Here is a 26,933-nt window from a genome sequence, read left to right on the forward strand (position 1 = left end):
AGTGTTAGGTGGTCTTAGCTTTAGACACCCTGATATACCTAATGCCGCTAGTTATTTCCAACACTTGTCCCACCTGGCATTCCAAATGTCATGTGCTTACAATATGGTCACTTTTATAATAATCACATATAATAATTATACATTAGTCTTTAGGGAAACATAGGGCTACATTTACTAAGATGAGAGTTCTATTTAAGATGGGATGTTGCCCATAGCAACCAATCATATTCCAGGTATTATCTTCTAGAAGGTGCTAGATAAATGAGAAGTAGAATCTTATTGGTTGCTATGGGCAACATCCCATCTTAAATAGAACTCCCATCTTAGTAAATTTACCCCATAGACCTTACCTGTGTAATCACATTGCTGATAATTTATAGCTAATAATATCATCATTAGCAGAATCATATCCTGTGTGTTACAACACTGCTGTCTCATGTAAAGAAATAATTCAGTGGTAATATAACACTAAGGCAGTATAGTGTTTCTCCACTCCAGAGTAACTAGGTTAATTTGAAAATGGACATGTTACTTGCTAATATTGCTTGTACAGTATGACAACTCCTTTACATGCAGTTCAACTAATTATTTTGCGTGCATGTGTATTAAGGTTGCCATGCAATATCACATATGTGTTACTGGCTGCAGATAGAAGCTGTTAATTGTGGTCCCTTTAAAGCAGTCACATTATCCTCCTGGAACCAGGCTGTGTTGTCAGGGAGCTGGAAAGGGTCTGAATTGTTGGGCTTGTGAAAGCTGCTGAATGGGAGGGGGAGTCAGCTCAGCGCCATCCAAATGAATAATAAAAGGGAGAACCAATGCAGCATTTCCCTTAAAGATTATAGTTAAGCAGGTGCTGATGATGGAAGTCTTCTCCTGTCTGTACCATGTTTTGGACACATACCTGCACAGCAGGCCACTTCTGCAGCCACTATGGGACTACCTGCGACTCCATTATTCTGATACTCTTAGATCTCCACTCTTTCCTGTAGTCCTTACAGTATCATGCTACAATATCTTCTGCATTCCTTACCTCGTCTTTAACATCATGGGTAGAAGGTGGCCTTTTATTCACAAGTACAAGATCCAACAGGACAGAAATCCAACTGGACCAATGATTCTCCATTGCCTCGGAGTGACTCTTTACAACCATATGTTTTTCATTTTTCCAGCTTCTGTAGCCCAGTGGTACTGGAGACCCCCATGTCCTTTGCCAGAAGATACTCCAAGCATTTTAGATGTAGTTGTTGGGGTAATGGGAAGCCTTCTGCTTTTTGATTTCCAGTACTTTATCTGGCATATGATTCACCACAGGAACAGGTGGCTATACAAGACATTCCATGCCATTCATCATAAATATATGGCTCCATTTTCTTTGGCCACCCAGTGTCTTGGGGGCTGGGAACTGGTGACTGTTGGATTCTGGACCACATTAAATCCTATAATCTTCAGGTGCCACCTTCTTACAACCTGGATATTTATGGTATTCCATGTATATGTGTCTGTTGAAGACCACTGTGGTTATGACTTCCCCTGGTCCACATGCCGTCTGATGCCATTTGGGATATATGGAGGACCAATAAAGCATGATGTGCATCACCAGAAGCCTATGAGTAACTATGCTCCCCACTTCACACATTGGGACAAAATCTTTGGGACCCATGCAGACTACAGTTCTGTCAAAGGCATACTAGAGGTTGCTACCGTGAATAAAACCTGCTGTACTAGCACACAGGAGGACAGTCTTTATGATGAAAGTGTATCTCCAGCACACCGAGTCGCTGAAGAAAGGAGCATTTAAATAATATATGATATTAAAACAGTTATATGCCTTTATACAGTATTTCAATACTAATGTGTTATTGTTATTTTAAAAGTAATAGATGAAGAATCTAAGTTACTTATATGATCTAAATAAGGAAGAGCCAGTGTTCGTGGATGTTAATTAATGGTACTGAAAGTTTATGTTAGAAGCTTCTGTGCTGTTAGAAGGAATAATTTACTTTCAACTCCTGGCTCTTTGGCTGAACAGAATAACCTCCAGCTTTCTCTTGCTTTTGTCTGTTACATATTGCAGGAGTCTGCTCTTGGTAAGCTAAGAGGGTGTAGGGAAATGGTTTACATACAATGTCCAATGTAGTATAGTATATGTTTGTAAATAAGTTTATAAAGAAAACATATTGAGTACAGTATGGATAATGTCAACATTTCTGTAGTGTGCACAGAAACACTGTAGTAATTCATGGGTACCAAGCATCAGTAAATTTACTGACAACCAGTAAAATAAATGAAACTTTTCATCTGTCGTTAATCAGCTATAGTATGACATCCATATAATCTCTACATTATTCTCAAAATATCATTCCAGATTTTCTAAAAAGTAAAAAAACAAAATAGTATTGTATCCAAGCTACAATAGATGTCAGTCACAGCCAAATAACAACATGACTACAGAAATGTTCTTATTAGTTAGTAACACACTGTAATAAAAACAATAAAGGTAGTGGGGAATATTTTCTTCAGTGTGAAATGTGTCTATACTACGTATACCTTTACATGCATGACAGTGACCTATAGGTTCCAGGATGATTTCTTCCACATATTACACAAAGAATTGTACAGAAAACTGTAGCAGTGCAATAGGCAGAAGAGAATGAAAAGGGACACTGTATAAGAACTCTAGCACTATGTGACCTACTGTACAGTCAGTGTCGGACTGGGGCATGAAGGGCCCACTGAGGAAATGCACTGGTAGGGGCCCATGTTTGGGGGTGTGACCAGTCTCCAGAGGGGGTGTGGCCAGCTGCCACAAAGGCTTAGCTAACCATTAGAGAGTGCATGGGCTGGACACCTTGATAAATATATACAGTAAATACTGTTGGTACATGCATGATAATGTACCAGATTAATAACAGGAATGCACTGTAGAGAATACACTGCAGTCCTGTGCAGTCTAAAGTCACATTACCTTATCTCTAGATGAAGGGGTTCCCCCCCCCCCTTCCCCACCACCTCCACCAGAGTTTTTCCCTGTAGCCATGTGGGCCAGTCCAGCCCTGTGTACAGTATATCCCACCGTTAGTTGGTAAGTGCTTTTGGGAAATGTCAGATGATTATTGATTAATTTTGGTTTTTTTTATGTTCATAAAAGACAAGGTAGCTCTAATGCCGGGCATACACACATCACATAAAATGACAGTTATTTTATCTGACCATGCTGATATTCGGGACATACCCTGTGAGAGCTCTCACAGTGTATGTCACGTGGTATTGACGCTCCACCCCCGGGGAGGAGACATTTCCCCATTGCTTCCCATGTGAAGGAACAGGGGAAATGTCCAGAAGACGGCCGCAGTAGAGCATACTCTGCCCGATGTGGCCGACATAACATTTGAAAATATCGCATCAGAGGGACATGCTAGTCAATATGGCATGCCCGACCTATCAATATTTTTGGGTTGTTCGGTCACATACACGCTGCAATTATCTGACTGATCCACTGATATTGGGCAGATCGGGCAGATAATGGTATGCCCAGCATTAGAAATATAACTCATTTGGATCAAATAATGTTAGACTAGACAGATATTATTGGAGCATAATGAAAAAATATTTTCATGCTAAGACATTTGCAATTGGTATAAAGATTAGGTATAAAGATTTGAGTTGAGTTTGGAGGTATTTTCAGATGAACACTTAGAGGCATATTTACTGAACAGCAGGTTTTTGACTGGGGGCATAGTAAGTGAGGTGGGGTCCTGTGTGCAGTACTTGTCGGAGCCCCTTGCTCTCTAGCCAGCGGCACTAGCAGTAGGCTCTGGTGCTGTGTGATCACACTAATCACCCGCACCACCCTTCCAGATTATCCCATAGCTGAGAGGCTCCTGGTGCGTCTCCATTTCAGCGTGCAATGGCTGTTTGCCTTTGTTTCCTTTCTTTTACTAAAAGGGATGTGCCACACCACCTGCGATTAGGCCACACTCAGTGGCAAACGCAGGATTTGCATGGGGGGGTTTCCAGAACTGGGTGGAGCCAAGCACGGGGGTGGGGACTGAGGTGACCCAGTATATGCTGGGTCTGTAAAACTAGTGTGTCTGTGTGTATATATACATACCTCCCAACTTTTCATATCTGGAAGGAGGGACACACGCGCGACAAAGTAAAAAAAGGGGGTGTGGCCTAAGAAAAGGGGCGTGGCTCCACAGAGGACCGCGATCACGAGCCACGCCCCCATTTTCGTCACTAAAGGAGCATGCCCAGCGCTCTGTGAGCCGCTGGCATGCCCCCTCTCTCTCTGACTCCAGTGAATAGATGCTGTGCGCATGCGCACAGCGTCTATTCACTGCTGCTCTGCTAAGCAGGGCAGTGAGAGACAGAGCCTCCCAACTGCCCCCCCCACCGCGGGACACTGCGGCCCGTTGGTGGGACAGCGGGACAGTCCCCAAAAAATGGGACTGTCCCGCGAAAATCGGGAGAGTTGGGAGGTATGTATATATATATATATATATATATATATATATCTACACACACATATATATACTGTATATACACACACACACACACACACACACATATATATATATATATATACATACATACATACAATACATATATACATATACACATAGCATATTAAACATGCATACATATATATATATATATACATACAGTACAGTACACGTATATACACGCATACATATATATATACATACAGTACACGTATATACGCATGTATATATATCATATGTGTGTGTGTGTTTATATGTATGTATATACATGTGTGTATATATGTATGCACATGGATATATATGTACTATAATTAAAATAAAGTAAACTTTTATTAAGCATTTACAAGTGCCACCAGGAAGACAGCAGGCTGCAGAGGACGCTAGACAGCCATTAATAATACTCATGCAGCTAAAAAAATAAAAATAAAAAAATATTTATTTTTTATTTATTTTTTGCTGGAGGGGGGCTTCTGGGTGCCCGGAACCCCCCCCCCCTACCCCCCCGGGTGCGCCACTGACACTGTCTGACAAATAGAAAAATACCCAGGTTCAGCACTGCTCTCTACAGCCCTTGTCAACAGTAGGCGGCATGCATCCTGGGACTTGTTACTGCGACTGTACAATCAACATTAGTTCATTTCTTTATTGATTTTAGCAGTATCATACTATCTTATGGTCATGCATCGTGCTATGCCCCGCACCCCTGGTGGCGGTGGGTGCAGGGTTCATTGTTAATATTGTTCTTGACAGGTGCCCTACAGGTCCCAGCAAGCCGGCACTTGGAGAACCACAAGTGCCAGCATGCCCGGACATAAATGGCCCGCTGGCACCTGTGGTCCACCTGTAAAGAACAGTAATATTGTTCTTTACAGGTGGCCAACAGGTCCCAGCAAGCCTGCCCCAGCATGCTAGCACATGGAGAACCACAAGTGCCAGCATGCCCGGACATAAATGGCCCGCTGGCACCTGTGGTCCACCTGTAAAGAACAGTAATATTGTTCTTTACAGGTGGCCAACAGGTCCCAGCAAGCCTGCCCCAGCATGCTGGCACATGGAGAACCACAAGTGCCAGCATGCCCGGACATAAATGGCCTGCTGGCACCTGTTCTCCACCTGTAAAGAAAATATTAAAATAAAAACACCAGTCTCTTTAAAAAAAAAATAGTTTATTTGACAGGGTCTTCACCTGGGGGCGGCGGCCTTTAAGCTCTTTTGCATGGCCGCCGCCTCCCCAGGGCTTCCGGCATCTTCACCTGGGGGGCGCCACCTCCCCAGGGCTTCCAGCGTCTTCCTCCGGCGTCTTCACCTGGTAGGTGGCGGCCATTAAGCTCTTTTGCATGGCCGCCGCCTTCCCCAGGACTTCCAGCGTCTTCACCTGGTGGGCGGCGGCTGCTAAGCTCTTTTGCATAGCCGCCGCCCATCCAGGACTTCCGGCGTCTTCAGCCTTCAGGAGCTCTTCTCCGCTCCTCCTCCGCCGTCGGACTGACAGCCGCTCCCTCGCGCTGACTTATATAAGTCAGCCAGAGGGGGCGGAGCGATGACGCGGCGAGCCGTGATTGGCTCGCGGCGGCCATCTTCAATTTAAAAAATGACGCTGAGGCGCCATTTTTGAAATGGGTTACCGCTTCGCTGCCAAACTCTGCATCGCCGCCGCCCGCACCTCCGCCGTCACCCACCCTCCGCCGCCTACACCGCCGCCGCCAGCACCTCCGCCGACACCCGCACCTCCGCCGCCAGCACCTCCGCCGACACCCGCCGCGCCCACAACAGTGATTGACAGCGGATCCAGTGACGGATCCGCTGGCCAATCACTGTGGCCTGACTGACAGGGGACGTGCTTTCATAGGTTGAAAGCACGTCCCTGTGTGAAAGCGGCACCACTAATGGTGCCGCTTTCCTATGTTATTTCAATGGGCTTTTAATGCCCATTGCTAGGCCCCGCCTGCTCCCGCCCCCCGCTCCCCATACCTTTCCCTATCTGACCGGGAGGCACCACGATCGGTGCCTCCCAACCCCATTTAGACAGGGATAATGATTACATTAATATAAAGGAGATACTTATGACACAGAATATGTGTCATAAGTATCTTCTTTATATTATTTTAATCATTAATGACAGGGGAGGCACTGCCTCCCCTGCCTCCCCTGACTGCACGTCCCTGGTTAAGACACCAAGGCATGTTTAGGAGATTTTTATTTTTTTTATTAATAGTGCAGCAACACAGTGTGTACAGTTGACACACACCGGTACTGTGTCCCTGATGATGATTATAGGATGCTCCGACCTCCCCAGGGGTGAGATGGTGTAGTCCTATTGCTAGGTTGTGCTTCCTGTTCGTTCCGGCATCCCGCAAAAACTACGGGATGAATTTGATTGCCTTTACCCTGTTGTATAGCTTAGTCATCTAGAAAAAACTGAGGTATGTATTATCTCAATGTGACATCAGGGAGAGGAGCAATAAAGGAAAAACCAGATGCTTAAATGGGGGTACTCACAGAGCGATAATCTAAGCAATCTGACTAGATTGCTTAGATTTTAAGCATGATCGCTCCGTGTGTACCCCCTACAGCGATAGCGATGCGCAGCCCCGCTTATCGCTATCGCTGGTGCTAGATTAGCAGGCCAATCTAGCAGGTCGCTCACTTCACGCGCTGGGTGAAATGAGTGCCCCCCCGTCTCCCCCCGCACGCTCAGCACACATCTCTCCCACATCGGCCCAAGAGTACTGGCCTTAACACTCGGTCTGTGCAGTGTGCAGCCTCCTGTAGCCAAAAATGACTATGGTGGTCATTCCGAGTTGTTCGCTCGGTAAATTTCTTCGCATCGCAGCGATTTTCCGCTTAGTGCACATGCGCAATGTCCGCACTGCGACTGCGCCAAGTAAATTTGCTATGCAGTTAGGAATTTTACTCACGGTTTTTTCTTCGTTCTGGTGATCGTAATGTGATTGACAGGAAGTGGGTGTTTCTGGGCGGAAACTGGACGTTTTATGGGAGTGTGTGAAAAAACGCTACCGTTTCTGGGAAAAACACAGGAGTGGCTGGAGAAATGGAGGAGTGTCTGGGCGAACGCTGGGTGTGTTTGTGACGTCAAACCAGGAACGACAAGCACTGAACTGATCGCACTGGAAGAGTAAGTCTCGAGCTACTCAGAAACTGCACAGAGATGTCTTATCGCAATATTGCAAATCTTTCGTTCGCAATTTTAAGAAGCTAAGATTCACTCCCAGTAGGCGGCGGCTTAGCGTGTGCAAAGCTGCTAAAAGCAGCTTGCGAGCGAACAACTCGGAATGACCACCTATATGTATATAAATATATTCTGGGATAAATATACTTCTATGGACTGTGTTCGATCTATGGAAACAAAAATATATACATATATTGCACACCACGAACGCAGATAGATAGATAGATAGACAGACAGACAGACAGACAGAGAGACAGACACACACACACACACACACACACACACACATAAAAATAATAAATATATATATATATATATATATAGAGAGAGAGATAGATAGTAACATGGTTTCTTAAATACACATATATACTCGGACAATCTGAACCCCAACCACTGACAATAGTGGATGGAGTGTGAATGATTTACAAAACAAAATGTGCAATTAGCCCAAACCTGTACAGTCCAAATTCTGAGAGTAGGATGGAGTCCCACGCATTTGTTAGCTAAGCTGGAATAGAGAAAAAAGGTGGGTGCATTTGCCAAGAACTCCGGATGAATAAGCTTCTGTACCACACTGTGACTCTTTATTTGCATCTGCATGAACTAATGGAGAGAGGAATCATCAACAGATCTGTAACGTTCCAGCATTGAGGGCTGAGCACCACAAGGAAAAAAGATTACACAGATACAGTATCATGCTTTTACATGGAATTGAGCTATTTTAATAATGACATTCGTAAATCACATTTGTTTAATAAGTCACAGGCACTCCACTATCAGAGACGCTTGGACAAAACCTTACTGACTGGTAGTTTCCAGTTTATTGTGTACAATACTCACATTACACGCACTTGTTCTGCCTAATATTGCAGGTATGCAGAATAATTAAAGGCACACTAACCCCGAAGGGAAAGTATTCCCATGTTGTATACTTAATGGAATTATAAAGAAATATATTCATATAAAAGTAATTTACTAGAAGAACTTCAGTACATTGTGTTAAAGTGCCAGTTGTTTTTGGTTTGTTTTTTTTCAGGAAACTCTGTCTCCTACACGTGTATGAAAAATTCCTTACACCACCTTTATTTACTTTTGGGATCATTTCACTATTACAAATAGCAAGGACGGGTGATATATATTTTATTATTGCCGGGAACGGTGGCAATAAGAAATTGTAATTATCGGGTCTGAAACCTGATAATTAGGAAATATGCGCCATATATCAGCTATTCCTCATTTGTAGGGAGAAATATTTTAGTGCAAAATATTTGTATTGAATTAAAACAGAGTAAAATAAATAACGGGTAGTAGTTGATTTACCAATGGACACAAAACTGGCAGTCAAAATACCGACATGCATTATGCTGACATGTTTAAAATGTCAACACAGACAGAATGCTGACATTTGAAATGCCGACATGCATTTTTAAGGAATTTTTGCCTAAAACCGACTTGTTCATACTTTACCATCCCAGTGGACCTGGAGGGGTAATATAATAATGTCCGAGCGCAGCTAGGCACTATGCCCGAAGCATGGCAATTGCAGCGAGTCATGCGAGGGGACGCAGGACACTTAGACGGAGTCCATATCGACCTATGTAACACACAAAAAAAACAGAAAAATTCATGTCAGTATTTTCATTTGTCGGCATTTCAAATGTCAGTATTCTGACTACGTCGGCATTTTTAGAATGTCAGTATAATGAATGTCGGTATTTTGACCATGTAAGTATTTTGACTGTTGGGATTACAACCGTCAGTATTGTGTCCGTCGGTAATTCATATTGACCCCATAAAAACATACTGTACAGTATGTGTCCAGATGAGGAAGCATATATATCACAGAAAGGACAAAGGGGCATATTCATTATCTTTTAAATGTCACAATTTCTACACTCACCATGGTATGTAGAAATTGTGACTTTCAGCAAACTCTGGAAAGGCATTTTCTCTGTAGTTTAAACGTGAAACCATTAGCCATCCTGAGATGGCGAACAGCCCCCGTATCTCTACACAACTGGTTGGGCAGAGAGGAGGGAGGGAGCGGCATGGTTGCAGTGACTTGGGGTGAGGTGGGTGTCCACGGCTGTGGGGACACTAGCACTCAGGAGTTGTGCAGCGGCTGCAGCGATCCCTTCTGCAGCCACTGCCTGGCTACACAGGTTCCTGGGGGGGGGGTCTGTGGCCGGGACATACAAGTAACGGATGGAGGGGCACACAACAGACAACACAGGTGCCTGCCGGGGTGTGGGGGTGGCCGGGACACACAGGTAAGGTGCCAGCGGTGTGTTTGTGGAGGGGGGGGAGGGGGCGCCACGCCAGACACATAGAATAGGGGGGAGGGGGCTCATAGCTGCAGCCAGGAGGGGGAGGGGGGTTTGGGGGTGCTGTGGCTTCTGAGGGGGAAAGTTATTACTTTCCAGAAAACTGTCTGCGCAAAAAGTTTTTCTGAAGTGATAATTTTCTTATGGGGGCATGATGAATAGTGAAAAAAAACTTTGAGAGACTACATTGAGAATTGAAAACTAAAAATCGTCATTGCACAATTTTTTCATGATGAATATGCCCCTAATAGAGAGTGTGAATACATTAAAATATGTCTCAAACATATTAGATATCAAGGTGAGACATAATAAGTTCACCCAAAAACAGAGATTAAGTTAAAAGAGCAAAAATAATAACAAAATGGGAAACAAGAAGGAGGGGGGGATAAAGGGAGAAAAGGTATAGAAGAAGAAAAGGAGAAAGAAAAAGGGAGGTGGGTAAGGAAAACAAAAAGTGGGGGGGTGGGGGGAGTGCTCCAGAGCGATGGAATAGACCAGCAGCAACCACTCAGAGGGCCATACTCCCATAGAGCCTATATCACTCTCATAGAACCTACAATTTTAACAGAAAGGCTGAGCACCTTTTTTCAAAAAGGCTGGAGACTAGGGTATTGTCACCAGATATGAAATGGGTTGCTTGGTGTATTAGAACTGATAAAGCTGAATATTTATCGTGTATATAACCCTTTATGAGGTCTAAGAACACTGTACGCTATCTACGTAAGAAGTACCGTAAGGGTACGCAAGTTGCGTAACGATCGCTCAGCCGTAGGCGAGACGCTCAAGCGTCGCGTTCGCTCACGGCCCAGAGATCACAGGCATGCACGCTATTGGCTGCCGACGAACGAAATGATTCGCTATGGCGTAGCGGACGCTCGGGACCACGAGGAGATCACCAGCGGCGCAGACGCTCACAACGTTAAACCTTTATATCTATACCTCTAACAATGAAATACACAGTAAACCTTAGTGTAGAGACTAGAGATGAGCGCCGGAAATTTTTCGGGTTTTGTGTTTTGGTTTTGGGTTCGGTTCCGCGGCCGTGTTTTGGGTTCGACCGCGTTTTGGCAAAACCTCACCGAATTTTTTTTGTCGGATTCGGGTGTGTTTTGGATTCGGGTGTTTTTTTCAAAAAACCCTAAAAAACAGCTTAAATCATAGAATTTGGGGGTAATTTTGATCCCAAAGTATTATTAACCTCAAAAAACATAATTTACACTCATTTTCAGCCTATTCTGAACACATCACACCTCACAATATTATTTTTAGTCCTAAAATTTGCACCGAGGTCGCTGTGTGAGTAAGATAAGCGACCCTAGTGGCCGACACAAACACCGGGCCCATCTAGGAGTGGCACTGCAGTGTCACGCAGGATGTCCCTTCCAAAAAACCCTCCCCAAACAGCACATGACGCAAAGAAAAAAAGAGGCGCAATGAGGTAGCTGTGTGAGTAAGATTAGCGACCCTAGTGGCCGACACAAACACCGGGCCCATCTAGGAGTGGCACTGCAGTGTCACGCAGGATGTCCCTTCCAAAAAACCCTCCCCAAACAGCACATGACGCAAAGAAAAAAAGAGGCGCAATGAGGTAGCTGACTGTGTGAGAAAGATAAGCGACCCTAGTGGCCGACACAAACACCGGGCCCATCTAGGAGTGGCACTGCAGTGTCACGCAGGATGTCCCTTCCAAAAAACCCTCCCCAAACAGCACATGACGCAAAGAAAAAAAGAGGCGCAATGAGGTAGCTGACTGTGTGAGAAAGATAAGCGACCCTAGTGGCCGACACAAACACCGGGCCCATCTAGGAGTGGCACTGCAGTGTCACGCAGGATGTCCCTTCCAAAAAACCCTCCCCAAACAGCACATGACGCAAAGAAAAAAAGAGGCGCAATGAGGTAGCTGACTGTGTGAGAAAGATAAGCGACCCTAGTGGCCGACACAAACACCGGGCCCATCTAGGAGTGGCACTGCAGTGTCACGCAGGATGTCCCTTCCAAAAAACCCTCCCCAAACAGCACATGACGCAAAGAAAAAAAGAGGCGCAATGAGGTAGCTGTGTGAGAAAGATAAGCGACCCTAGTGGCCGACACAAACACCGGGCCCATCTAGGAGTGGCACTGCAGTGTCACGCAGGATGTCCCTTCCAAAAAACCCTCCCCAAACAGCACATGACGCAAAGAAAAAAAGAGGCGCAATGAGGTAGCTGTGTGAGTAAGATTAGCGACCCTAGTGGCCGACACAAACACCGGGCCCATCTAGGAGTGGCACTGCAGTGTCACGCAGGATGGCCCTTCCAAAAAACCCTCCCCAAACAGCACATGACGCAAAGAAAAAAAGAGGCGCAATGAGGTAGCTGACTGTGTGAGTAAGATTAGCGACCCTAGTGGCCGACACAAACACCGGGCACATCTAGGAGTGGCACTGCAGTGTCACGCAGGATGTCCCTTCCAAAAAACCCTCCCCAATCAGCACATGATGCAAAGAAAAAGAAAAGAAAAAAGAGGTGCAAGATGGAATTATCCTTGGGCCCTCCCACCCACCCTTATGTTGTATAAACAAAACAGGACATGCACACTTTAACCAACCCATCATTTCAGTGACAGGGTCTGCCACACGACTGTGACTGATATGACGGGTTGGTTTGGACCCCCCCCAAAAAAGAAGCAATTAATCTCTCCTTGCACAAACTGGCTCTACAGAGGCAAGATGTCCACCTCATCTTCACCCTCCGATATATCACCGTGTACATCCCCCTCCTCACAGATTATCAATTCGTCCCCACTGGAATCCACCATCTCAGCTCCCTGTGTACTTTGTGGAGGCAATTGCTGCTGGTCAATGTCTCCGCGGAGGAATTGATTATAATTCATTTTAATGAACATCATCTTCTCCACATTTTCTGGATGTAACCTCGTACGCCGATTGCTGACAAGGTGAGCGGCGGCACTAAACACTCTTTCGGAGTACACACTTGTGGGAGGGCAACTTAGGTAGAATAAAGCCAGTTTGTGCAAGGGCCTCCAAATTGCCTCTTTTTCCTGCCAGTATAAGTACGGACTGTGTGACGTGCCTACTTGGATGCGGTCACTCATATAATCCTCCACCATTCTATCAATGTTGAGAGAATCATATGCAGTGACAGTAGACGACATGTCCGTAATCGTTGTCAGGTCCTTCAGTCCGGACCAGATGTCAGCATCAGCAGTCGCTCCAGACTGCCCTGCATCACCGCCAGCGGGTGGGCTCGGAATTCTGAGCCTTTTCCTCGCACCCCCAGTTGCGGGAGAATGTGAAGGAGGAGATGTTGACAGGTCGCGTTCCGCTTGACTTGACAATTTTGTCACCAGCAGGTCTTTCAACCCCAGCAGACCTGTGTCTGCCGGAAAGAGAGATCCAAGGTAGGCTTTAAATCTAGGATCGAGCACGGTGGCCAAAATGTAGTGCTCTGATTTCAACAGATTGACCACCCGTGAATCCTTGTTAAGCGAATTAAGGGCTGCATCCACAAGTCCCACATGCCTAGCGGAATCGCTCCGTGTTAGCTCCTTCTTCAATGCCTCCAGCTTCTTCTGCAAAAGCCTGATGAGGGGAATGACCTGACTCAGGCTGGCAGTGTCTGAACTGACTTCACGTGTGGCAAGTTCAAAGGGCATCAGAACCTTGCACAACGTTGAAATCATTCTCCACTGCACTTGAGACAGGTGCATTCCATCTCCTATATCGTGCTCAATTGTATAGGCTTGAATGGCCTTTTGCTGCTCCTCCAACCTCTGAAGCATATAGAGGGTTGAATTCCACCTCGTTACCACTTCTTGCTTCAGATGATGGCAGGGCAGGTTCAGTAGTTTTTGGTGGTGCTCCAGTCTTCTGTACGTGGTGCCTGTACGCCGAAAGTGTCCCGCAATTTTTCTGGCCACCGACAGCATCTCTTGCACGCCCCTGTCGTTTTTTAAAAAATTCTGCACCACCAAATTCAAGGTATGTGCAAAACATGGGACGTGCTGGAATTTGCCCATATTTAATGCACACACAATATTGCTGGCGTTGTCCGATGCCACAAATCCACAGGAGAGTCCAATTGGGGTAAGCCATTCCGCGATGATCTTCCTCAGTTGCCGTAAGAGGTTTTCAGCTGTGTGCGTATTCTGGAAAGCGGTGATACAAAGCGTAGCCTGCCTAGGAAAGAGTTGGCGTTTGCGAGATGCTGCTACTGGTGCCGCCGCTGCTGTTCTTGCGGCGGGAGTCCATACATCTACCCAGTGGGCTGTCACAGTCATATAGTCCTGACCCTGCCCTGCTCCACTTGTCCACATGTCCGTGGTTAAGTGGACATTGGGTACAACTGCATTTTTTAGGACACTGGTGAGTCTTTTTCTGACGTCCGTGTACATTCTCGGTATCGCCTGCCTAGAGAAGTGGAACCTAGATGGTATTTGGTAACGGGGGCACACTGCCTCAATAAATTGTCTAGTTCCCTGTGAACTAACGGCGGATACCGGACGCACGTCTAACACCAACATAGTTGTCAAGGACTCAGTTATCCGCTTTGCAGTAGGATGACTGCTGTGATATTTCATCTTCCTCGCAAAGGACTGTTGAACAGTCAATTGCTTACTGGAAGTAGTACAAGTGGGCTTACGACTTCCCCTCTGGGATGACCATCGACTCCCAGCGGCAACAACAGCAGCGCCAGCAGCAGTAGGCGTTACACGCAAGGATGCATCGGAGGAATCCCAGGCAGGAGAGGACTCGTCAGACTTGCCAGTGACATGGCCTGCAGGACTATTGGCATTCCTGGGGAAGGAGGAAATTGACACTGAGGGAGTTGGTGGGGTGGTTTGCGTGAGCTTGGTTACAAGAGGAAGGGATTTACTGGTCAGTGGACTGCTTCCGCTGTCACCCAAAGTTTTTGAACTTGTCACTGACTTATTATGAATGCGCTGCAGGTGACGTATAAGGGAGGATGTTCCGAGGTGGTTAACGTCCTTACCCCTACTTATTACAGCTTGACAAAGGGAACACACGGCTTGACACCTGTTGTCCGCATTTCTGGTGAAATACCTCCACACCGAAGAGCTGATTTTTTTGGTATTTTCACCTGGCATGTCAACGGCCATATTCCTCCCACGGACAACAGGTGTCTCCCCGGGTGCCTGACTTAAACAAACCACCTCACCATCAGAATCCTCCTGGTCAATTTCCTCCCCAGCGCCAGCAACACCCATATCCTCCTCATCCTGGTGTACTTCAACACTGACATCTTCAATCTGACTATCAGGAACTGGACTGCGGGTGCTCCTTCCAGCACTTGCAGGGGGCATGCAAATAGTGGAAGGCGCATGCTCTTCACGTCCAGTGTTGGGAAGGTCAGGCATCGCAAACGACACAATTGGACTCTCCTTGTGGATTTGGGATTTCAAAGAACGCACAGTTCTTTGCGGTGCTTTTGCCAGCTTGAGTCTTTTCAGTTTTCTAGCGAGAGGCTGAGTGCTTCCATCCTCATGTGAAGCTGAACCACTAGCCATGAACATAGGCCAGGGCCTCAGCCGTTCCTTGCCACTCCGTGTGGTAAATGGCATATTGGCAAGTTTACGCTTCTCCTCCGACAATTTTATTTTAGGTTTTGGAGTCCTTTTTTTTCTGATATTTGGTGTTTTGGATTTGACATGCTCTGTACTATGACATTGGGCATCGGCCTTGGCAGACGACGTTGCTGGCATTTCATCGTCTCGGCCATGACTAGTGGCAGCAGCTTCAGCACGAGGTGGAAGTGGATCTTGATCTTTCCCTAATTTTGGAACCTCAACTTTTTTGTTCTCCATATTTTATAGGCAGAACTAAAAGGCACCTCAGGTAAACAATGGAGATGGATGGATTGGATACTAGTATACAATTATGGACGGACTGCCACGGTTAGGTGGTATAAAAAAACCACGGTTAGGTGGTATATATTATAATAATAATACAATTATGGATGGACGGACTGCCTGCCGACTGCCGACACAGAGGTAGCCACAGCCGTGAACTACCGCACTGTACACTGGTTGATAAAGAGATAGTAGTATACTCGTAACAACTAGTATGACACTATGACGACGGTATAAAGAATGAAAAAAAAACCACGGTTAGGTGGTATATATTATAATACTAATACAATTATGGATGGACGGACTGCCTGCCGACTGCCGACACAGAGGTAGCCACAGCCGTGAACTACCGCACTGTACACTGGTTGATAAAGAGATAGTAGTATACTCGTAACAACTAGTATGACACTATGACGACGGTATAAAGAATGAAAAAAAAAACCACGGTTAGGTGGTATATATTATAATAATAATACAATTATGGATGGACGGACTGCCTGCCGACTGCCGACACAGAGGTAGCCACAGCCGTGAACTACCGCACTGTACACTGGTTGATAAAGAGATAGTAGTATACTCGTAACAACTAGTATGACACTATGACGACGGTATAAAGAAAGAAAAAAAAATACCACAGTTAGGTGGTATATATTATAATAATAATACAATTATGGATGGACGGACTGCCTGCCGACTGCCGACACAGAGGTAGCCACAGCCGTGAACTACCGCACTGTACACTGGTTGATAAAGAGATAGTAGTATACTCGTAACAACTAGTATGACACTATGACGACGGTATAAAGAATGAAAAAAAAACCACGGTTAGGTGGTATATATTATAATAATAATACAATTATGGATGGACGGACTGCCTGCCGACTGCCGACACAGAGGTAGCCACAGCCGTGAACTACCGCACTGTACACTGGTTGATAAAGAGATAGTAGTATACTCGTAACAACTAGTATGACACTATGACGACGGTATAAAGAATGAAAAAAAAACCACGGTTAGGTGGTATATATTATAATAATAATACAATTATGGATGGACGGACTGCCTGCCGACTGCCGACACAGAGGTAGCCACAGCCGTGAACTACCGCACTGTACACTGGTTGATAAAGAGATAGTAGTATACTCGTAACAACTAGTATGACACTATGACGACGGTATAAAGAATGAAAAAAAAACCACGGTTAGGTGGTATATATTATAATAATAATACAATTATGGATGGACGGACTGCCTGCCGACTGCCGACACAGAGGTAGCCACAGCCGTGAACTACCGCACTGTACACTGGTTGATAAAGAGATAGTAGTATACTCGTAACAACTAGTATGACACTATGACGACGGTATAAAGAAAGAAAAAAAAATACCACGGTTAGGTGGTATATATTGTAATACAATCATGGATGGACGGACTGCCTGCCGAGTTCCGACTGCCGACACAGAGGTAGCCACAGCCGTGAACTACCGCACTGTACTGTGTCTGCTGCTAATATAGACTGGTTGATAAAGAGATAGTATACAATACATACAACAATATACTACTATACTGGTGGTCAGGCACTGGTCACCACTAGTCACACTGGCAGTGGCACTCCTGCAGCAAAAGTGTGCACTGTTTAATTTTAAATTAATATAATATTATGTACTCCTGGGGGCTCCTGCTATAACAACCTGCAGTGCTCCCCAGTCTCCCCCACAATTATTATAAGCTTTGCCTTTTATACATTGATGTGCAGCACACTGGGCTGAGCTGAGTGCACACAGACTGAGTCACACTGTGTGACTGGCTGCTGCTGTGTATCGTTTTTTTTCAGGCAGAGAACGGATATAGCAGAGAACGGATATATTATATTAAAATAAATAAAAGTTAACTAACAACAACTGCACTGGTCACTGTGGTAAACTCTGTCTGACTCTGCACAATCTCTCTCTCTCTTCTAATCTAATTTCTAATGGAGAGGACGCCAGCCACGTCCTCTCCCTATCAATCTCAATGCACGTGTGAAAATGGCGGCGACGCGCGGCTCCTTATATAGAATCCGAGTCTCGCGAGAATCCGACAGCGTCATGATGACGTTCGGGCGCGCTCGGGTTAACCGAGCAAGGCGGGAGGATCCGAGTCTGCTCGGACCCGTGAAAAAAACATGAAGTTCGTGCGGGTTCGGTTTCAGAGAAACCGAACCCGCTCATCTCTAGTAGAGACAAAGTGTAAGTGCAACCTTGTGTAACCTGATTAACTACAAAGCTGCTTTAGCGTCACCGACGCTCTGTGAACACTTAACACTATAAGGAATACACAGATACCTGGGTTTAGGGTCCAAAGCCTATTATATGTATTATGACTATTATACTTGCAAAAAGAATCACAGTACAAATGATACACTACAATATAACAGAGACTACCTAACCAGATAACTACACAGGAAATACAATACAATACAATGAAGTCTAATCAAGGGAAAAATACGAGGAAAAGAGAAGAGAGGGAGAGAGAGAAATGGCTCACAGTAAGACAATATGATTACGGAGAAAACTTACGCACAAGGGGAAACGATCGCAAGCGCCTCGATATCCAGCTCCCGGTTATCAGCAATGAGAACCGTTGATGAGAGAGTGCCCTGGATATGGTCGGCTTGTCTATTTATGCCCCACACACAATACAATTCAATGGTCCCAACAATCTCATTGTTCATTAGACACAGGAATTCGGCTTCGCATTATAACAAAAGGTCATAGGTTGATTCATACAGGTGGGCTGTCTTGTATCAGTGGCCTTGGTTATGCAAAACAAAGGGTGATGACTAACACATTCCTGTCTTCTGGAGAGCTATTGTTTGGCGAATACAAAACAAAACCCTGTCTCTGGGTTTTGTTCAATATTCATGATGTCCACTTTCAGTTGAGACAATGACATCTCAGCCATCATTCTCCTGGATACAAACCCTAACCCATTCGTAAACACAGGTGTTGGCCCTCCTCATTGAGTCTCAAAGCTCAGCGTAATTAAAGGCTATTGTACTCCGTCTGCGGGAAAGATACTGATTTGGAGTACAATTAATCTTCAATTACTATTCCTGTGCTTACCTTATGCATGTGAAGATGTGAGGCCCTCCCAACATGCAAACTATTGTTTGGGGGATCTCTAAGGTCAAAGAGCCATTTGAGACCCACTGATACCTGTTTCCAACTGTTACTAAGTAAGAACAAATAATAGTAAATGGACATAACTTCTTATGTCCATAACTATTCGCACGAGCGATTAATCCGCTCCAAACCAACACCGGAATATTGCTATTTAAATACTCTTCCGATGGGTACCAAACACCACTGTATGACCCCTGTTAGACCCTTCGCACAATACAAAGAGGAATCTCTCTGTTCAGGAACATGCTATATTAACCAAACTTTCAGAATCTATCAAAGGGACCATGATCTACAAAATACATTATTACTGAAAATATGTAACGATTGAGTCGCACGCTACGACTACACAAACTTTACCGTAAATACGCATACCGTGCACCAGCGGGTGCACGCAACTGCGGGTATGCGCCTTCACGGGAGAGCGCACGCATGCGCAGCGCGGACCAGTGTGAGGTGCAAATATGGCAGTGTGCATAGAGATATTTTTCTGACTTTGACAGTCTACCCTTTGGCAGTCAATAATAACTGCCACCTTCTAAAACATTTCAAAAGGAGAAAAATATATGTCAGGGGTTAATTCATTTCTATGGTTGGGTAAGGGAGGAGAGAGGAGAAGGTGTGAAGAGGGTATGACCTAGTGAGATAGCAGAAGCATGTGTGTATGAGTCCATGTTTGGGGGGTCATGTATCATCGTGCCGTACGTGTTGTAAATCAAGCTTCGAGGTATTGCGAAGTATACATTTGAATTCCTTCTTATCCCGTATTAAGGGTCTGTGGATGGGCTGTCAAACTCTACCGAGCTCATTTTGGCTTTCAGTTGTAACAAAATGGGGATGCACATTTTAGTTGATGATACATGAATGGGGGAGGTATGTGGTTGCTGATATCTGTGTCTGTATTCCCTATCGACTATGTGTGTTATTACCTGAGGGTTGCAGAGATGAAGATAAAGAACACTTATGGAAAATGCAGTGGTATTCTATGTCAGGTTAATGTACATCTGTCGGTTGAAGTTTTGTTCGGTATCAGTTGAAAGCCGTCTTCTTTGCGCTGTTTTGCTCATTAGGCGTGAGCAATAAGCTTTGTCAATGCCATTAGATTTACAAAAAATGTTGGGCTAGCGTAATTTTAAGAATTCTAGGGAAACTGGGGATCCATGGCAAAGTTCATCAAATGTCCATATCTCAAGTGGTCAAAACTTCTTCTTTGGTCAATCCGTTGTCTGTATAGCGTCTGGTCAACTTCCTCGTCCAAGGGGGTCTTGTTATCTTGGAGAAAAACCAGAAAAACAGGTGAAAGAAACGGACCGTATAATCGCATTTTCATCACATCATTGTTTCTATCGTTGGGTCGTAAATCAAATCCAGGTTAATTACAGTTTCCTCACTCCTCAAACTCATCACTCTGGTACTTTGTTTGCACCTCATTAAAGCCTGCCCGCATCTAAATATCAATCCAATCGATATAACAACACCTAAGATACATAGTAGAAACTTCCCAACATCCATTATGACTCCTTGAGCCCAGTCTCCTAAACCAGAGAACCAATTTCGCGGGTTCAACCATGACACCCAACCAGTCAGCTCATTACCTACAGCAGCAAGAGTGAGATTGTGTTTTCGGCGAAATTCCCACTTTAATTGGAGAATATCGTCCATCTTTTGGTCTATGACCTCTACCGGATCCTCGGTGCTATTTGTGATATACGTGCAGCACTTCACGCCGTACTGTGTTGCCAATGTAACACAATATCCGCCTGTCACTGCTGTGAGGTAATTAAGAACCATTCTATGCTGTACCAGTTCTGTTTTATAAGCTTGAAGTTCTCTTCCAGTGTATCTAAACGTGTCATCATACATTTCAGTGATATTATCTAACAAATTGGCGAGTGCGGAAATGTATCTATAATTCATCACTCCTCGAGCGGTGCGAGTGAAATCTAACGCCACCAGAACCTGAATCCCGGTGGATTCATGGATCAGATCAGAGGCCGGATGCTCTAACCTTTCTGACAGTTGTCTTTTAACGAGGTGCTCGTAATGAGTGTGAGTATAAGGAGCTTGGGCACCACGGTGTATGTCTTTCATTTTATCATGGGTTACAGTCATTACTTCAGGCAATACTCTTCCAATATAACACAATCCTTCAGAGTTTGGGGCAAGCCACTTGTACGCCTTTCTCCCGCATATGAAATATGCATCATCGGGGAGAACATATGGGACGGAGAAAGACATTACCATATTACACACCTTCCAGGTGAAATCTCCTAGCCCTAATTCTTCCATCTGCTTAATGCACGTATCAGGTTGTACGATATGTGCACAGTATCCTGGTGATACTTCTCCAACTCTAGTAATCCTATTTCCTAAGGTGTATCTATACCGGAAAGATTTTCCTCTACTGGCTATGTGGCGTACAAGCTCTGTATCTGTAGGCATTCTATCTGCTCTATGTGAAAAGGTCATGGTGTGGTTACTCCATGATACTTCCCAATTTCCCGGCTTTCTGGGATTGGAGATGTTAAAACATAATAGGGACCTATCCACGTGGTATTGGTGGAGCTTCAAACTAGGAGGGCTGGAGATATTAAACCTCCGGTCCACCGGTCTCCCACCATTTAACTCAAGTACCTCCCCTATCGTTAAAGGAAATGGTACTAGCCCTGATTTGCTATGACCTTGAGGTACTTGAGAGCATACCCAACAATCTGTTTTATTTAACACATTACCCACTAAGGAGTGATAGTCACTCAATGGATGCTGGTCCATATGGATATTAAAACTGGATTGGCATTTCTTAATGCACCCATCCTTGATGACATTGTTACAGAGCCTACAGATACAGTTTTCTTTTTAAACTAACAATCCTTCAAAACGTTTGCAAATAACAAGGTTGTTAGATCGTGCCCGGTACTCGCCTTTGCTTGGTGATTGGGTTGCTATTGGAAATTTACACCTCCGTCTCAGTCATTAGAACCTTTCTGGATCCTTTCTCGACCTCACTGGTACTTTCACCGAAACAGACTGCTCTGGTCAACATCATGGTCAACAGGAAAATCCAGATCACAGTCTCTTGGGGCAAGTCCATCTTACAGGAGGAGAAAAGAAGAAATTTGTAATGGGGGTATAAGAAAACAGTTTGTGGGGGAGAGAACTTGTTACGATAATAAGTTCTCTCGTCTTGTTGTTCTTCTTGTTCTGCTGTCCTCTCAAAAGGTGCTGTCTCTTCAGTCTTCCAACTGAACATTCTGGTGATGCAATATTCCTTCCTAACCAGCGATCTTTCTGTAAGGAGCAAAAATCTGGCATTACCATTGGTCCAACTGAGGGGTGACATACCATCTTTAAACCATGAAAACATGAATGAGAAGAGAGAGAGAGTCAAAAAAAACAAAAGAGAGAGAGAACACTTCATGTGCATATATATATTACATAACTCAACAACAAACAACAATAGGAAACGAGAAGCAAAGCATTTTTATCAAACATTTTTCAACATTAAGAAAACATTGGTAGCATTATCAAGCTGTCATATCTACGTGTCTAATGGTCTCCTTGAGCAGTCCCTCCCCACCAGCACCTGCATTACTCCACTGTTTGTATCTGGCCAGAAATACATTGTGGCGGATAGGTCATGCTGGGGTTTGGTAGACTTCTGCAAGGACCAAGTGGATATGCAATGTGTGAATTCTTACCAATAATCGTCAGAGATGGGGATAGAGAGAGAGAGAAAAACATTTTTCTTCACAAATACATTTACAACGTTTCACCTGGTCATTCCTGTGTCTTCAGTGAATGACCTCCCAATTTTTTAACCGTTACCTCAGGCTTACCATCAGTCCTAATGATCACCTTTCCTGCCTATGTGATCCCTGATTATAATCGTGTGTGTTATAATTTTGCTCATTTCTTGGTCTAGGGGGTCTGACTTTATGTGGGTTATTACAGGTGCTGGCATAATGCCCTTCTCTTCTACAATGGTAACAAATCCTTGGCTTTCTCCATGTGCTAGGGGCCTGGGGTTCTGGTCGACTTGAAGCATCCTCTAGTGCTTGGATGTTCAGTGTCATCAACCGCTCTCCCTGCGCTTCCCTGGTTCTTTGGATATTTCGGTCATGCTCGATAGCGGACTCTCTTAATGCCGCAACCGAGATACCTCTCCAATGAGGTATTGAGGTTTGTACCCTAATTTTTAGTGTGTCTTTTAAGTTGTTCATTAATACGGACACAGCTACCTCTCTGTGGTGTACGTTAGTTTCAATGTCATCTATACCAGTGTACCTAGCCATATCCTGCAGAGCCCGGTGAAAATACTCTTCTGCGGATTCACCTTCTTTTTGTTTTATTGTAAAGATTTTATTCCACTTTACTACTGCAGGAAAATATTCTTTCAACTGTAGATTGATTCTTTTTACATTATCTTGGTTATACTCGTTTGTTAGTGGCACTTCCTCATCTAGCTTACAATCAGCGATAAATTTCAATGAATCAACATCGGGGGGTAAACACGCCCTCAAGACTGTCCTCCAATCTTTGTTATTTGGCTCTGCAGTGTGTCCTAGCACTCTAATGTATCTTTGACAAGCAACTAAGTCTTTCCTGGGATCAGGAAATTCAGACAGAATTGTTCTTAATTCTGTTCGGGAAAAGGGGCAGTACATGGCGATGTTCCTGACGGGAGTGAATCCTGAAGTGTCAGTTTTCCCATTTGGTACTGCAATTACCCTGACAGGATTAAGTCCAGTAACGTCATTCTGAGTTAATTCTACAATATGAGGTACATTTGTTTGTGCGTGATGTATAATACCATACGTACCTGTGGACACGACCTCACCTGACCCTCCATTAGGGGGTTTGTTTACAGTCTTTACCGATTGGGTCGCGTCCACCTGGACGTCTTGTGTGATGGCTTCTGGAAGAGGTGCCGACATCGTTCTGGGTTCACTTTCTGGTTGGTGTTCCTGAGGAAAGTTTAACATGGGGTGCGACTTGCATGGGTTAATAGTTGTACATTCAACAGTATTACAATTATCTTTGTTACATTTATTACACTTATTCTTATCATCTATACTACTGTTGCTAAGAGCGTTTTTATTGTTCACCCTTGTGCTTTTCTCCGCAACCACAATCCCCTCCATTGCCATTTCTCTCCTCTCAAGATGAAAGTTAGGTAAGTAAGTTACATTTCTTTGCATTTCACTCTCCTGTTGCCATATCTGTAAACAATCATAATGCTTGATTCGTCTCTTTGCTGATTTAATGAGACATATCCTTCGCCTTAAATTATGCAACACCTCTGAGTTAAAACTACCTATCCCGGGAAATGGTACCTTATCCCCCGCAGTCATTCGTGTCCATTCATCACAAAAGGTCTCAGAGTGGGGACCATATTTCCCCCACATTACTAACCGAGCAGACCCTCGGGGTCTGCAAGCCTCTGGAGTCTGAATCCTGACCTCCGACCGTCTCTGTATTGTGCACTTGGCTGCCATTGTGGACCTTTTTAACACAGAAAAACTTCCTAAAATGCACCAAACACAGAACTTCGTTGGAAATCCTTAAAGCTCTTCCACTGAACTTCTTCTGCTCCGGGTATCTCCGTTCCGCCTTCTAGCAGACACGTGTAGCCGTTGCAGGCCCTATCTCTAGAGATTTTCCTGAGAAAATTCCCTTCCTTTTTCTTTTACACAAATCACGCTTGCATGTGCTCCCTACAACACGTATGAGGGCAAAATTTACGCATGGATATACGACCTCATATCACGTTGCGTTATTGGTCACACATACAACCGTGCGGTCCAATCGTACCACTTATAGACACTTGTTGCCCATAAATGGTAGGATCATTGGAGTCTCCCTACTGTGCTCCAAAACAGCCAGAGCGTAATACAACGAAAACTTTATCACACTCTGTTGCACGTTTTCACTTCAGACCGTGCTCATAGATCACACAGCTTCACAAAGTCCACAAAGCGGGGTTCAATACCGTTTTATCACACAGATCACAAAGTCCACAAAGCGGGATTCAATACACTCATACCGTTTTCAACCCACTATCATTCTTATAGTTTTCTGATCAGAAAAATCATTTCCCGTAGTCTGATAGCTCTCCCCAGAGGTGTTACAGTAAAGTAAGGTATTTAAACTAAGTTTTGGAAAGCTGAAATCAATTTGTGCTATTTACCGCGTTGCGCTATTTATCGCGTTGCGCTATTTATCGCCTGTTAAAGTCAACTTGTGGTTTGAGTTACGTGGGCGTACACAGACGCTCCGTTGCGTAATATACGCAGCGTGCGTCGGCCTTTGGATTGTGTACGCAAGTCTTTGTTAGAGACACGTGTACGCAAAGCAAAGATCCACCGTAACACAATTTATACTTTTATCAATGTAGATGATCCTTGATCATCTACCGCGCACCACACTGACAAGCTGTGTGTTTGTCTATACTTTAACTATATTACCTTTACTCAAACTATTGAAATAGCGGCAAATCTCTCTCAGCACGTTTATCAATTATAAAAAGCAAACAGGAAGGTGATATACGAAAATACACAAATGAAAAAGAAATGCAGATATATATATGTGTGCGTGCGTGTGTACGCAAGACAGAAAAATAAACAGTTTTAAAAGACACTAGCGTTTTGTTCTTACCTCCGGTTCCCGGATTCCTTCAGCACTCTTTACCTAAGCGAAGCAGACGCTTATCCCGTCAGCACTACGAGGGATACAACCTCCCGCCCTTGGCTGATGGATAATGTCTGCTGATTCTACCTAGTGCAGATATGTGAAGGACTGGACGGCCCCCAATTGATAAAGCTGAATATTTATCGTGTATATAACCCTTTATGAGGTCTAAGAACACTGTACGCTATCTACGTAAGAAGTACCGTAAGGGTACGCAAGTTGCGTAACGATCGCTCAGCCGTAGGCGAGACGCTCAAGCGTCGCGTTCGCTCACGGCCCAGAGATCACAGGCATGCACGCTATTGGCTGCCGACGAACGAAATGATTCGCTATGGCGTAGCGGACGCTCGGGACCACGAGGAGATCACCAGCGGCGCAGACGCTCACAACGTTAAACCTTTATATCTATACCTCTAACAATGAAATACACAGTAAACCTTAGTGTAGAGACAAAGTGTAAGTGCAACCTTGTGTAACCTGATTAACTACAAAGCTGCTTTAGCGTCACCGACGCTCTGTGAACACTTAACACTATAAGGAATACACAGATACCTGGGTTTAGGGTCCAAAGCCTATTATATGTATTATGACTATTATACTTGCAAAAAGAATCACAGTACAAATGATACACTACAATATAACAGAGACTACCTAACCAGATAACTACACAGGAAATACAATACAATACAATGAAGTCTAATCAAGGGAAAAATACGAGGAAAAGAGAAGAGAGGGAGAGAGAGAAATGGCTCACAGTAAGACAATATGATTACGGAGAAAACTTACGCACAAGGGGAAACGATCGCAAGCGCCTCGATATCCAGCTCCCGGTTATCAGCAATGAGAACCGTTGATGAGAGAGTGCCCTGGATATGGTCGGCTTGTCTATTTATGCCCCACACACAATACAATTCAATGGTCCCAACAATCTCATTGTTCATTAGACACAGGAATTCGGCTTCGCATTATAACAAAAGGTCATAGGTTGATTCATACAGGTGGGCTGTCTTGTATCAGTGGCCTTGGTTATGCAAAACAAAGGGTGATGACTAACACATTCCTGTCTTCTGGAGAGCTATTGTTTGGCGAATACAAAACAAAACCCTGTCTCTGGGTTTTGTTCAATATTCATGATGTCCACTTTCAGTTGAGACAATGACATCTCAGCCATCATTCTCCTGGATACAAACCCTAACCCA

General features: G+C 44.5%; 1 protein-coding gene across 1 annotated transcript; it reads left to right on the top strand.

Moving 5' to 3' along the window:
• Positions 1–704: 704 nt before the first annotated feature.
• LOC134935274 (cholesterol 25-hydroxylase-like protein 1, member 2) lies at positions 705–2,517 on the top strand. The gene has a single exon (XM_063930436.1). The coding sequence runs from the start codon at positions 860–862 to the stop codon at positions 1,799–1,801; it is 942 nt and encodes a 313-aa protein (XP_063786506.1). The 5' UTR covers positions 705–859; the 3' UTR covers positions 1,802–2,517.
• The last annotated feature ends 24,416 nt before the right edge of the window (positions 2,518–26,933 follow it).

Source organism: Pseudophryne corroboree, chromosome 6, assembly GCF_028390025.1.
Source record: "Pseudophryne corroboree isolate aPseCor3 chromosome 6, aPseCor3.hap2, whole genome shotgun sequence".
Taxonomy (NCBI): Eukaryota; Metazoa; Chordata; class Amphibia; order Anura; family Myobatrachidae; genus Pseudophryne; species Pseudophryne corroboree.

Excerpts from the sequence above, each read along its gene's own strand:
- LOC134935274 (XM_063930436.1), top strand. The coding sequence starts at position 860 with ATGATGGAAGTCTTCTCCTGTCTGTACCATGTTTTGGACACATACCTG.